This window comes from Aquarana catesbeiana, linkage group LG08 (genome assembly GCF_042186555.1).
Source record: "Aquarana catesbeiana isolate 2022-GZ linkage group LG08, ASM4218655v1, whole genome shotgun sequence".
NCBI lineage: Eukaryota > Metazoa > Chordata > Amphibia > Anura > Ranidae > Aquarana > Aquarana catesbeiana.
Genome location: NC_133331.1, coordinates 208,779,550 through 208,792,579, shown reverse-complemented (window position 1 = coordinate 208,792,579; position 13,030 = coordinate 208,779,550). Strand labels below are relative to the sequence as shown.

General features: G+C 39.7%; 1 protein-coding gene across 1 annotated transcript in view; it reads right to left on the bottom strand.

Moving 5' to 3' along the window:
• Positions 1-13,030, bottom strand: part of LOC141106725 (uncharacterized) — a 106,709-nt gene that overhangs the window by 39,980 nt on the left and 53,699 nt on the right. Inside the window, exon 11 of the mRNA XM_073597660.1 lies at positions 9,433-9,806. Within this exon, the coding sequence (XP_073453761.1) occupies positions 9,433-9,806 (374 nt within the window). The remainder of the gene's footprint in view (positions 1-9,432; positions 9,807-13,030) is intronic.

The following is a 13,030-nucleotide window of genomic DNA, read 5'->3' as shown; positions in this document are numbered from 1 at the left end:
AATCTGTAGGGCATTTGCTTTAAAAAAATATATAATGTTTGGGGGTTCAAAGTAATTTTCTTGCAAAAAAAAATTATTTTTTTATGTAATCAAAAAGTGTCAGAAAGGGCTTTGTCTTCAAGTGGTTAGAAGAGTGGGTGATGTGTGACATAAGCTTCTAAATGTTGTGCATAAAATGCCAGGACAGTTCAAAACCCCCCAAAATGACCCCATTTTGGAAAGTAGACACCCCAAGCTATTTGCTGAGAGGCATGTCGAGTCCATGGAATATTTTATATTGTGACACAAGTTGCGGGAAATAGACAATTTTTTATTTTTTTAATTTTTTTTTGCGCAAAGTTGTCACTAAATGATATATTGCTCAAACATGCCATGGGAATATGTGAAATTACACCCCAAAATGCATTCTGTTGCTTCTCCTGAGTACGGGGATACCACATGTGTGAGACTTTTTGGGAGCCTAGCCACGTACGGGACCCCAAAAACCAAGCACCGCCTTCAAGCTTTCTAAGGCCGTAAATTTTTGATTTCACTCTTCACTGCCTATCACAGTTTCGTAGGCCATGGAATGCCCAGATGGCAAAAAACCCCCCCAAATGACCCCATTTTGGAAAGTAGACACTCCAAGCTATTTGATGAGAGGTATAGTGAGTATTTTGCAGACCTCACTTTTTGTCACAAAGTTTTGAAAATTGAAAAAAGAAAAAAAAAAAATTTTTTCTCGTCTTTCTTTATTTTCAAAAACAAATGAGATCTGCAAAATACTCACCATGCCTCTCAGCAAATAGCTTGGGGTGTCTACTTTCCAAAATGGGGTCATTTGGGGGGGTTTGTGCCACCTGGGCATTCCATGGCCTCCGAAACTGTGATAGGCAGTGAAGAGTGAAATCAAAAATTTACACCCTTAGAAATCCTGAAGGCGGTGATTGGTTTTCGAGGCCCCGTACGCGGCTAGGCTCCCAAAAAGTCCCACACATGTGGTATCCCCGTACTCAGAAGTAGCTAAATGTATTTTGGGGTGCAATTCCACATATGCCCATGGCCTGTGTGAGCAATATATCATTTAGTGACAACTTTGTGCAAAAAAAAAAAAAAAAATTTGTCACTTTCCCGCAACTTGTGTCAAAATATAAAACATTCCATGGACTCAACATGCCTCAAAGCAAATAGCTTTGGGTGTCTACTTTCCAAAATGGGGTCATTTGGGGGGGTTTTATGCCATCTGGGCATTTTATGGCCTTCAAAACTGTGATAGGTAGTGAGGAGTAAAATAAAAAATGTACGCCCTTAGAAATCCTGAAGGCAGTGATTGGTTTTCGGGGCCCCGTACGCGGCTAGGCTCCCAAAAAGTCCCACACATGTGGTATCCCCATACTCAGGAGAAGCAGCTAAATGTATTTTGGGGTGCAATTCCACATATGCCCATGGCCTGTGTGAGCAATATATCATTTAGTGACAACTTTTTGTAATTTTTTTTTTTTTGTCATTATTCAATCACTTGGGACAAAAAAAATGAATATTCAATGGGCTCAACATGCCTCTCAGCAATTTCCTTGGGGTGTCTACTTTCCAAAATGGGGTCATTTGTGGGGGTTTTGTACCGTCCTGCCATTTTAGCCCCTCAAGAAACGACATAGGCAGTCATAAATTAAAGGCTGTGTAAATTCCAGAAAATGTACCCTAGTTTGTAGGCGCTATAACTTTTGCGCAAACCAATAAATATACACTTATTGACATTTTTTTTACCAAAGACATGTGGCCGAATACATTTTGGCCTAAATGTATGACTAAAATTGAGTTTATTGGATTTTTTTTAGAACAAAAAGTAGAAAATATCATTTTTTTTAAAAATTTTCGGTCTTTTTCCGTGTATAGCGCAAAAAATAAAAACGGCAGAGGTGATCAAATACCATCAAAAGAAAGCTCTATTTGTGGGAAGAAAAGGACGCAAATTTCGTTTGGGTACAGCATTGCATGACCGTGCAATTAGCAGTTAAAGCGACGCAGTGCTGAATTGTAAAAAGTGCTCTGGTCAGGAAGGGGGTAAAACCTTCCGGGGCTGAAGTGGTTAATGTTCATTGGGTTGGATTCCATACCCTATACCACCTGCTTTACATTGGTATTTTTTGCTTCACATTTTCAGATGTTTACACATTTATGATTACTACCATTTTTTTGCACACCCTGTCGGGGAGTATATAGGTTTATTCAATTTATGTTTTGAGAAAGTCATCACTTGCATTGTTTATGGGTTTTAATAAGAAGAAACACTAGTCACAGGTGTTTAGCATCACAGTTTGAACTAATATTTATATACCTATAAGCCCACTGGGTTTGGGTTTTTTTCATTAAAATGTTGTTATTCAAATCAGATCTCCAGAGTCCAGACACACATTCTGGTGAATCTTTTGCCTGACAACGAACAATATTTCTTAAGCGCCACATTGTTATATAAGTTTAATTTTCTCACAATCTGTCTATTGTTTATGTTGGCTGCTAGTTCCATAGAGCTGGCACAATATTATTATATATATTCTTTGAATTTAAAAAAATCAATTGTATTCATAAATGTAGGCCAATATGTATTCTGCTACATGTTTTTGGTAAAAAAAAAAAAAAAAATCCAAATAAGCATATATTGATTGGTTTATGCGAATGTTATAGTGTCTACAAACTTTGGTATTTATTTATGGAATTTTTATTTATTTAATTTTTTTATACTAGTAATGGCAGAAATCAGTGACTCATAGTAGGACTGCAATATTGCGGCTGACAATCTGACACTTTGCACGAACCAGTGACACTAATACAGTGATCAGTGCTAAAAAAATATGCACTGTCACTGTACTAATGACATTGGCTGGGAAGGGGTTAAACATCTAGGGCAATCAAAGGGTTAACTGTGTGCGTATCCAGTATTTTTGTGACATGTGTGTACTGCTTTTACTAGGGGAAGAGAGATTTTATTCCCTGCATATACAGTAAAACCTTGGATTGTGGGCATAATTTGTTCCGGAAACATGCATGTAATCCAAAGCTTGAATGAAAGCGAATTTCCCCATAAGAAATAATGGAAACTTTGATGATTCGTTCGACAACCATTTATTCATAGGTCTTTCAGTTTATAGTGCATATAAAAAGATTATAGCAATATGATAGGTTGTGTAACCATAAAATGTCCATCCACAAATGGAAGCCTCCACAAGGGGATTAGAAGCAAAATCCAGCAGGAGCTACAGAGTATAAAAGAGAAGAGAGGCTCCTCTAAGTGTAGCAATATGAAGGTCCAACATTTAGCAACTCACATGGTTGATGATAAAAAGAGGCACATCTAAGTATACAAGCATCCGAGGTAAAGCTGTCTACATAGACCATTCTCTGCACCGCCGACTCTCACCGCTGTCAGTCTGCAATTGTGACCAGGAAGACTACCCTGCAGTAGAGCGACCTAAAAGCGAGGCTTGAAGCGCTCGTGGAGCGCAGCCTGGAAGGGATGACGTTGATGAAGGTGCAGAGGATGTAGACAGCTTTACCCCGGATGCCTGCATACTTAGATGTGCCTGTTTTAATCATCAGTAGCTAAGTTGCTAAATTTTGTACCTTCATTAAATGTAACCATATTGCTACACTTAGAGGCACCTCTCTTCTTTTATACTCAGTTGTGACGTGATGCTAATTGTATAGCAAGACATTGCCCGTTTATCAAGTCAAAATTTATTAAAACATTTTGCTTGTCTAATAAAATGCTCTCAAACCAAGTTATTCTCTCTATATAAAAAAAACAAGGTTTTCCTGTATATATACATTTATACATGCTTACATTTATATATATGTGATTCTGCACTAGAGATTCGCTCTTTAGCAGTAAATGGGGCAGTCCTTAAGTGGTTATGTCTTATTCAGTGATTTGTCAGTGGGCATTGAGAGGTGCAGTTTATTATGCACAGTACTGAAACCAGGCATAGCAATTAGGAAACTGGACTGTGATTATAAAAAGTGAAATCAAAACTGTATTGGTGGCAACCTGTCATACAAATGTACACCAACAACATTATCACACATTTTCTTGAAATGAATAACTATAACAAAATGCAAGAAAAATGTAAAGAATGTGCTAAAAGGGAATCTTGGCTTTACCAAAAGCTTCCTGCTGCCATTTTTCTTGTCAAATTTGTTTATTTAAAAATGTAAAGTATAACAAACAAGAGCATGCTCGGGTACAGGATCCGAGGTTCCAGTAAACAACATATTTAGACAGACAATAAGAGTATTATAACAAGCAACCCTTATAAGGCAAAATGCATAATATCCAAATATAAACAGATAATCACCCACAAGGTAATAGGCTCAATGCCACTAATGTGGCAACCAGTATAACAAATACATAGTAACATATAAGGAGTACTAAAAACCCCAGATTACAGGAGGGGATTCAGGCACAAAATGTACATTTTATCTACAAATATTTACATATTAGTGGTGAACAGACTGATTCCCAAATCAGGTCAATTAGCAATCTGAAAATGTCTGTATTTTCATGAATATGTGTATGAAAATGTGTCCAATCTGCAAAGACACATACAGTTCATGAATTGGGATTCTGTGGTTCTTACCAAACAAGACAGATCTGCATGGAAGTTAAAATTTGTGAATCAACTGACTTCTTAAATTTCTAGCTGCCAGAATTGTGATAGAGAGATGTTAGCATAAATCAATCTTCCCTTTTAAGCTGGTCAAGGACATACTGAACTGGATTATGGTTAATGACAGATTAACAAGCATACAAAATGATTTGCAAGCTAAATTTGAAGTGACATAGAGTCAGTGGATCCAATATGGCTCTCCTTCCTGGACCTATCATGCACTCCTCATCCATCCCTTTTGATTTTCTTGTCTTTCTTTTGCTTCATTCTTTGCTTTTCTATTCTTGTCTGACTGCATTATTATGTACACTGCCAATTAACATGATTCATTATAGGTTACAGACACTCTTAGACAATGCCCTTGGCATCACTACTGTTCTCTCCTTGGGCCTAACAGAGATCTATAAGAGGAAGTGGTTAGGTAATTGAGGACAGTTGCTGAAAATATTCACAATCCCCAATTGGACCTCTTCATGTTGACCTGTGATATTTGAGAACAATTAGAGAGGAAAGGTACATGAAGGTTAAATCTGATATCTAGGTGGATGTATAACCATACTTGATAGGAAAGGCCCAGTGGTCTCAGGATTTGGATGTACTCACTCACTCTAATGCCCTGTACACATGATCGGATTTTCTGATGGAAAAAGTGCGATCGGATTGTGTTGTCCGAAATTCCGACCGTGTGTGGGCTCCATCAGACTTTTTCCATCGGAATTTCTGACACACAAAGTTTGAGAGCAGGATATAAAATTTTCCGACAACAAAATCAGATCGGTTAAATTCCGATCGTGTGTAGACACACAAAGTGCCATGCATGCTCAGAATAAATTAAGAGACGGAAGCTATTGGTTACTGCCCCGTTTATAGTCCTGTTTTACGTCACCGCGTTCAGAACGATCGGATTTTCTGACAACTTTTTGCGACCGTGTATATGCAAGACAAGTTTGGCCCAAAATCCGTCTGAAAAAGTCAGATGGATTTTGTTGTCGGAATGTCCAATCAATGTCCGATCATGTGTACAGGGCATAACTCATAAAACCAATGAAAATATTGAGAAAAAAAATAGTAAATCAACAGTTCATCACATTCAATTATGACTTGTTAATTCTTAATATGTTGCATGTTCAGAAACACAGGTAAAGAATTAGATATGCCAATCGGGCGGATCCAGGGGGAGGGCAACAGGGCAATTGCCCCCCCCCCAGAAAATAGTACTGACTCCAAGGCTTTCTCCCTCCGCCACCTCACCAGATTTGCGTTACGAGGCTTCTAAATGCAGCTGAAGGGACTTTATTTCTGCTTCCCCTGGCTCTCCCAAAGTCCCAAGTGGCCTAAAATATATCCTCTGGGGGCCAGTGGCATCACTATGGGGGTCTGGAAGTGATGTGACACCGGGGCCGCTGCTACACACCGGCAGGTTTGCAGCACAGTGTCAGGCGAAGTGATCTCCACCCGACAGGAGCTTCCTAGTCCCAGCTGGTGTGACGTCACTATTCAGAGGCGGCAGGATTGAAGACAAGATGGACCTGTAGCCAGAGCTCAGTGCACTGCAAGTAAGTGAGCACTTAGCTAAGGAATTGTCATGTTAATTAGCTACGGCGGGCATTGGTTTGTTAATTAGCTACGGCGGGCATTGTTATATTAATTAGCTACGGCGGCATTCTTATGTTAATTAGCTACGGCGGGCATTCTTATGTTAATGAGTTAACACCTTGTGAAGAGGTTAACGCTTTGGGGGAGGGGAGGGGGGTTAAATAATTAACAATGGTAATTGTAATATGACAGTGGCACTATCAATGTTAATTAACCCCTTTTATGCTACAGCATGAAGGGGTTTATAAACACTGCCACTAGTGCCGCTAATGAGGCACAAAGGGGTTAATTAATTGCCACTGGTCAGTAATACATCAGTGAGTACATTAACCCCCTCCATGTGTCATATTACAATTACCAATCATCATCATTATCATCATGATAATCACACAGTACAGGTGCGTTGAGCCACAGCCCCTGTATTGTGTGACTATCATGATAATAATGATGATATAGAATGACAGAAAAATTCATCTTTAGGCTTCATTTACACAGGGCGTGCAGCAGACATGCGTCTAACATGCAGGGCTGTCTTTTACTGGCTTGGGGATGCTTAAAGTGTTACATGCATCCCAATGCCAGCATCCCATTTATTTCTACTGTGACACACAGCCGCTATATCCCAATATGTCATGCGTGTGGATCCCAGAATGCAGGCAGGGTTTATTCAAGGACCCGCACCAACATGTCATATTGGGATATAGCGGCTGTGTGTCTCAGTAGAAATAAATGGGATAAAACCACCCCGCTAGCGGCCAAATAGCGGCGCTAAAGCGGCGCTAAAAATAGCGCCGCTTTACCGCCGACGCCCGCCCCAGTGTGAAAGTAGCCTTATTTTCTGGCAGTGCCCCTCCCGAGACTAAACTCTGGATCCGCCCCTGATGCCAATATAGGTGTGTGACCAGGTCTCCTGTCAACACCTCTGATTGGTGCAGATGACTTCCCATTGTTTCCCCATTTCCTAGAAAAAGCCTTTGGTACTTCTTTATACTGTGTTCAAAATTAGAGTAAGGAGAGCACAATCTCTAACGCCCCGTACACACGATTGGAATTTCCGACAACAAAAACGTGGATTTTTGTTCGAAGGATGTTGGCTCCAACTTGTCTTGCATACACACAGTCACACAAATGTTGGCCAAAAATTACGAACGTAGTGACATACAAGACGTACGTGATATCTCCATTACGAACGCTAGTTATATCTCCGGCTCGTACTTGATTCCGAGCATGCACAGACTTTTGTCCGACGGACTTGTGTACACATGATCGGAAAGTCCAACAACAAATGTTCGATGGAGCATACACACGGTCTGACTTTCCGCCAACAAACTCACATCCAACATTTGTTGTCGGAAAATCCGATCGTGTGTACGGGGCATTACAGTGGGAGAGACCTGTAAAGTGGCTCTTCCTTATGCATCTCCCACATTTGCCATAGCAATATGAATGTTTTTATTGAGTATATTGTAACTAATGGGATGCACAGTGTTCTTATTTCAGTTATACTGATATTCTTTTAAATTGCTTGAAATCCAGCTATGGGCGATTATGATGATTGCACGGCTATGACCAAGCACTCGCCGGAAGGAAAATAGTAAATGGTCATTTTATAGAAGCTTAGCAAACCAGTTTTTGGTTTAAACAGACCCTGAAGTTGATAAGACCAGAAGAGCCTTTTGTCAGAAAATAAAGCTTATAACCTAAAGCTCACCTGCAGCCAAAACGTCTTTTTTAGTGTGTTTAGTGTGCAAAAGGGCTATACCCTCCATCCGTTATTAAATGCTGCCTGTGTCCCCTCTGAAGACATTTCCCCTAACTTCCAGTTTTGTCTGACATTTATCACATTGATAAGTAATGACACATCTCCAAACTTCCTGATCTATCTGACATGCTTCACATAGACAGCAAGTGGGGAAAAGTCTTTGAAATTAGATTGGGATTTAACCTGGTGATCATAAATAAATCACTTGATACAATATAAAAGAAATTCTTTAGAATCCTAAAAACGCAAGAAAAGGCAATTACTCATGTAAAATAACTTTGGGAGGAGGCTGTTTAATTTGTAGGCACTAAGTTCACAGTGCTTAGTTCACATTTTTTTTCTCATTCTGTACTGAGGCTGGATGGTCACTTCTATGGTGGGTCTACAACTCTCAATGCCTTATGTGAGATTTGACTCCAAATGCTGAGCTTTCCAGGATTTAGTACCATCAGAAAAGTATGTTTTAGGGTTCCTGCCCCCCTTTTATTTACCAATAGGAATATCTTTACAGGAGGGGGTCTCAGAATCACACCGATACAAAGTAAGTATTCAGCCCCTGGCTATTTCATCTGCTTTGATCCTCAGTCTGTTTTTTGCACATACTGAACTTATTCCTTTGGCGTCGGCCTGGTCAGAGTGCTTGTTTGTAAGGCCAGACAGGCCTGGGCATACACTTCTTGTGCCTATACATGCTTCTCATATGCCAACCTGTCTCCTGGGGAGAGGGCACTGACTAGCTAGACTAACTCTCCTGCCTGTGCAACACCTAACTGTCTCCAATGAGTCTTACACCTGACCCTCTTGCTGCTGAAACAGACTATCTGCATCGTTAGATGGTAACATATCATCCTTCTGTCACAGATGTTGCAATGGTAAGCAAATTGAGTGTAACAGTAAAGTTGTGTATGAAGCAATGTGTCATGAACAGCCTTCGCATTAAAAAAAAAGACAAGCAAGAGATTTCCAGTTAACATGTGATTGTGCCACAGTGCATATTTGAACAAATGATTTTGAATTTGGAATTAAATTATGTTTTCTGAGAATTTTATCACACTTTTCTTTTTAGGAATATTTTTCAGGAAGTTTAAATGTACACAAAAGGAGAAACATGCTCCATTTTTTTACCAGATGTTTTGCAAACAGCAAAACTAACAGCATGTTTTGAGCTCCATTATGTCATTGCAAGTTGCCTACAGTTTGCTGCGATCAATCATCTTGCCTCTCCATGTGTCCCTCTTTTGGGAAATTGACAGCCATGCCAATTGCAGAAGTATTGTATATTCTGTTACCCAGCCCCTTCACCATCATTTTTAGGACTGTGTTGCTCTGAAATGCCATCTTAAATGAATGCGTAGCACAAACAAATTATATGCATTTAAAGCCATCTTTCACTTGGTAAATTCCGTTTTTAAGCTTCAAATAATATTAGGAAAATTCACAAACTATGATATTTTTATAGTCACAGCTCCTATCAATCCATGTTCCTTGTTCAGTTATTTCTCCGCAATTTTCAATTTTTCCTCCATTTGGTTCCTTTGGGTGCCAATTCTTGTAAGAAATTGGATTGCCATTGAGGTATACAAAAGCACCTTCTTGTTTTTTGTCATTGATTCCAAGGAAAAATCTTCGGTTCCTTGCTTTAACAACCTGAAGCATGGCTGCATTTTCAGCACTATTTAGTGGAGTTGGCAACATGCCCTGTGCCCCTTGACAAGTGGTTTGGGCAATGTCATAATTGCCGTCTTTTCCATTAGCGACATACATTTTGTTTCCCGATATCACTGCTCCACTTTGGAAATTGAATGCTGTTGAAGAAGATAGGATTTTATGAAGAAATTCAATAATAATGAGTTCAAATACATAAATTAGAGCATACACAGGCTATGCATATCATGTGCAGGTTTCTATCTAATCAGCATATTTCAGAATTAATGCGGAAATAAAAAATGATTTTGTTAAGCAGAGTGGGGGGGGGAGCTTGAACCCCTTTCAGAAGTTTTATTTCTGTCTGTACCCCTGTTGCAGATTTTCTTTCACTTTCTCTGTGGTGACATGTTGTCACCTGGACAGGAAGTGAGGGTAAATCTCTTTAACTAAGCCCGGGATAGCACCAAACATCCAGAATGGATTCTAATCCAGTCTATCCAAACTTAAAACAAAATAAAATATGTTTGGCTACACACACACTTTAACACAAAATAAATCTGTACACAGGCTTTAATAGGGCAAAAAAATGTGAATGGTAAAGTAACCAATACGAAGCCTTGTTTGTGACTTAAACTAAAATGATTTGGTTATTATGAGATACTGCACTATCTTATACATTTTTGTTGTATCTCTATTATTTTACAAAACATATAAGCATAAGCAACTAAAACAACACCTAAAACAAAAACTTAGGGGTGTATGTATAAAACATTGACTGACACTTTTGACAATGAATATTTTGTTACACATTTGCCAGTTTAACTTGTGTTAGTCACTTTCATTATAATATGGTGAATGTGCATCTGGGGAAATGAGAGCTGAAAAACAACAACCATTGCAGCTTTTTTAGAAAAAAAATTATTAAAAGCCAGCAGCTACAAATACTGCAGCTGCTGACTTTTAATAAATGGACACTTTCCTGTCCAGGAGTCCAGCGATGTCGGCAGCCGAAGCCGAGCAATAGCTTGGCTCTCGGCTGATGCCGCCGCCATTCTCGGTGAGGGAATAAGGAAGTGAAGCTTGCGGCTTCACTTCCTGGTTCCCTACTGCTCATGCGCGAGTCGTGTTGCGCGTCCTAAGTGGTTCCCGCTATCTCCTGGGACCCCCCAGGTACCCCGTACACACGATCAGAAATTCTGCCAGCAAAAGTCGGATGTGAGCTTTTGGTCAGAAATTCCGACCGTGTGTATGCTCCATCGGACTTTTGCTGGCAGAATTCCAGCCAGCAAAAGATAGAGAGCAGGTTCTCTATTTTTCGGTCGGAAAAAGTTCCTATCTGAAAATGCGTTTGTATGTATGCAATTCGGACGCACAAAATCACGCATGCTCGGAAACAATTCGACGCATGCTCGGAAGCATTGAACTTCATTTTCTTGGCTCATCGCAGTGTTGTACGTCACTGCGTTCTTTAAGGTCGAAAGTTCAGAGAACTTTTGTGTGGCCGTGTGTATGCAAGGTAAGCTTGAACGGAATTTCGTCGGAAAAACCATCCAAGTTTTTTTTGACGGAATTTCTGATCATGTGTATGGGGCATATTCTTCTCGAAACTGACATTTTTATTTTGGTCAGACAGGGTGAATCTGCAATCAGCTGTTTGTCACTCTTGGGGGTTCTGACTATATTTTGCTTTAGAGGGACCACAGGCAACATAAACTTAAACCCATTTTCCGTAACCCTCCTACTTTGCCCAAAACATTTTTACCATAAGAATTTTCCCTATATACTAATCTGGTGTCTCAGGGGTTAAAAACTGTCAATAAATCACAAAATGCATTGATTTAGTAACTGGGCATGGCCTGGCTAGAGTCCAGGCTGAGGCTGCCATTCATATCACTTCATGCACATGGATCTGCTTCATGATGTGTGGCTTATGGATCTTTTCCTTTGACATTGATGCAGCTTGGAGCTAGGAAGAGCTCCCCGTCCCTGCCTGTGTCCATGCCTGCACTCACAGTGGTCTGATTGGACTTTACCTCTCTGCCTGAGCAGCACCTAAATTTAGTCTTTTTTGGGTCACAGGGTACTCTTTGGTGTTAGCCATCAATTAACCACTTGCAGACCTTGTCACACAGATATACTGCGGCACAATGGCTCTCCTGTGTGAAATCCTGTGCGGGTACAGCCTACCCGGTTTTGGCTATCAGAGGGTGTGGAGGTGCACGCATGCACGCCCGCTGCATGGCGGGGGGCACGATCGCCGCCGGCCATGCACGATTGTGTGCACGAGCACCAGCACGGGGATTTGTGTGTGTAAACACACAAATCCCTGTGCTGTCAGAAGAGAGGAGCCATATCGTTTTTCCCAATGTCACAGTACAGCTAAAAATTGCAGATCACCGCCATTACTAGTAAAAAAAAATGCCATAAATCTTTTCCATAGTTTGCAGACGCTATAACTTGTCAATATACGTTTATTGGGATTTTTTTTACTTAAAATATGTAGAAGAATATATATTGGCCTAAACTGATGAAGAAAAATTTTTTTTTTTAAACTTTTGGGGATATTTATTATAGCAAAAAGTAAAAAATATTGTTTTTTTTTCAAAATTGTCGCTCTTTTTTGTTTATAGCGCAAACAATAAAAATCGCAGAGGTGATCAAATACCACCAAAAGAAAGCTCTATTTGTGGGAAAAAAGGACACAGATTTCATTCGGGTACAGTGTCGAACAACCACAGATTGTCAGTTAAAGCGTCACAGTGCCAAATTGTAAAAAGTGCTTTGGTCAGGAAAGGGGTAAAATCTTCCGGGGCTGAATCGGTTAATGCAGAAAGTTTGGAAATTAAAATATAAGTAGAGGCAAAACTTTTTTTTTGTTATGGATAGAGTGGAGAGGGTTTGGAACAACTGTCAGCTTTTTATTGCTGAATGCACCCCCATTAGTCCCCCATTAGGCCAATTAAATCTTTATATTTATCAGGGTTACCATTGTCAACGAATGTGAAAGTAAAAGAAAATCCCAGATTTTGAGTTGTCTCCAGAACAGTTATAGAGGGGAAATGTTCAGATGGAGACACTAGTTCTGTTGACTTGGGTGACAACCAGGGATTCCCTCATATTGGAGAGATTTTCTCTCACTTTATGTTTTGGTTATGGGATAAGAAGTAAAAGTGAAAACTTGAAAAAAAAAAGGTTTTGCTTTTAGTACTCCTTTAAGATATATCTTTTATTGGCTAAACTAATTTACTAAAGATACAAGGTTTTGGGAGAACCTAGATCCCTTTTTCAGGTTTTAAACAATTCTGCAAATGGTTTTGAGACCCACATACTTAAACACGGACGTTCAAGGAAAATGACTAAATACAAATCCAAAAATTGTTTC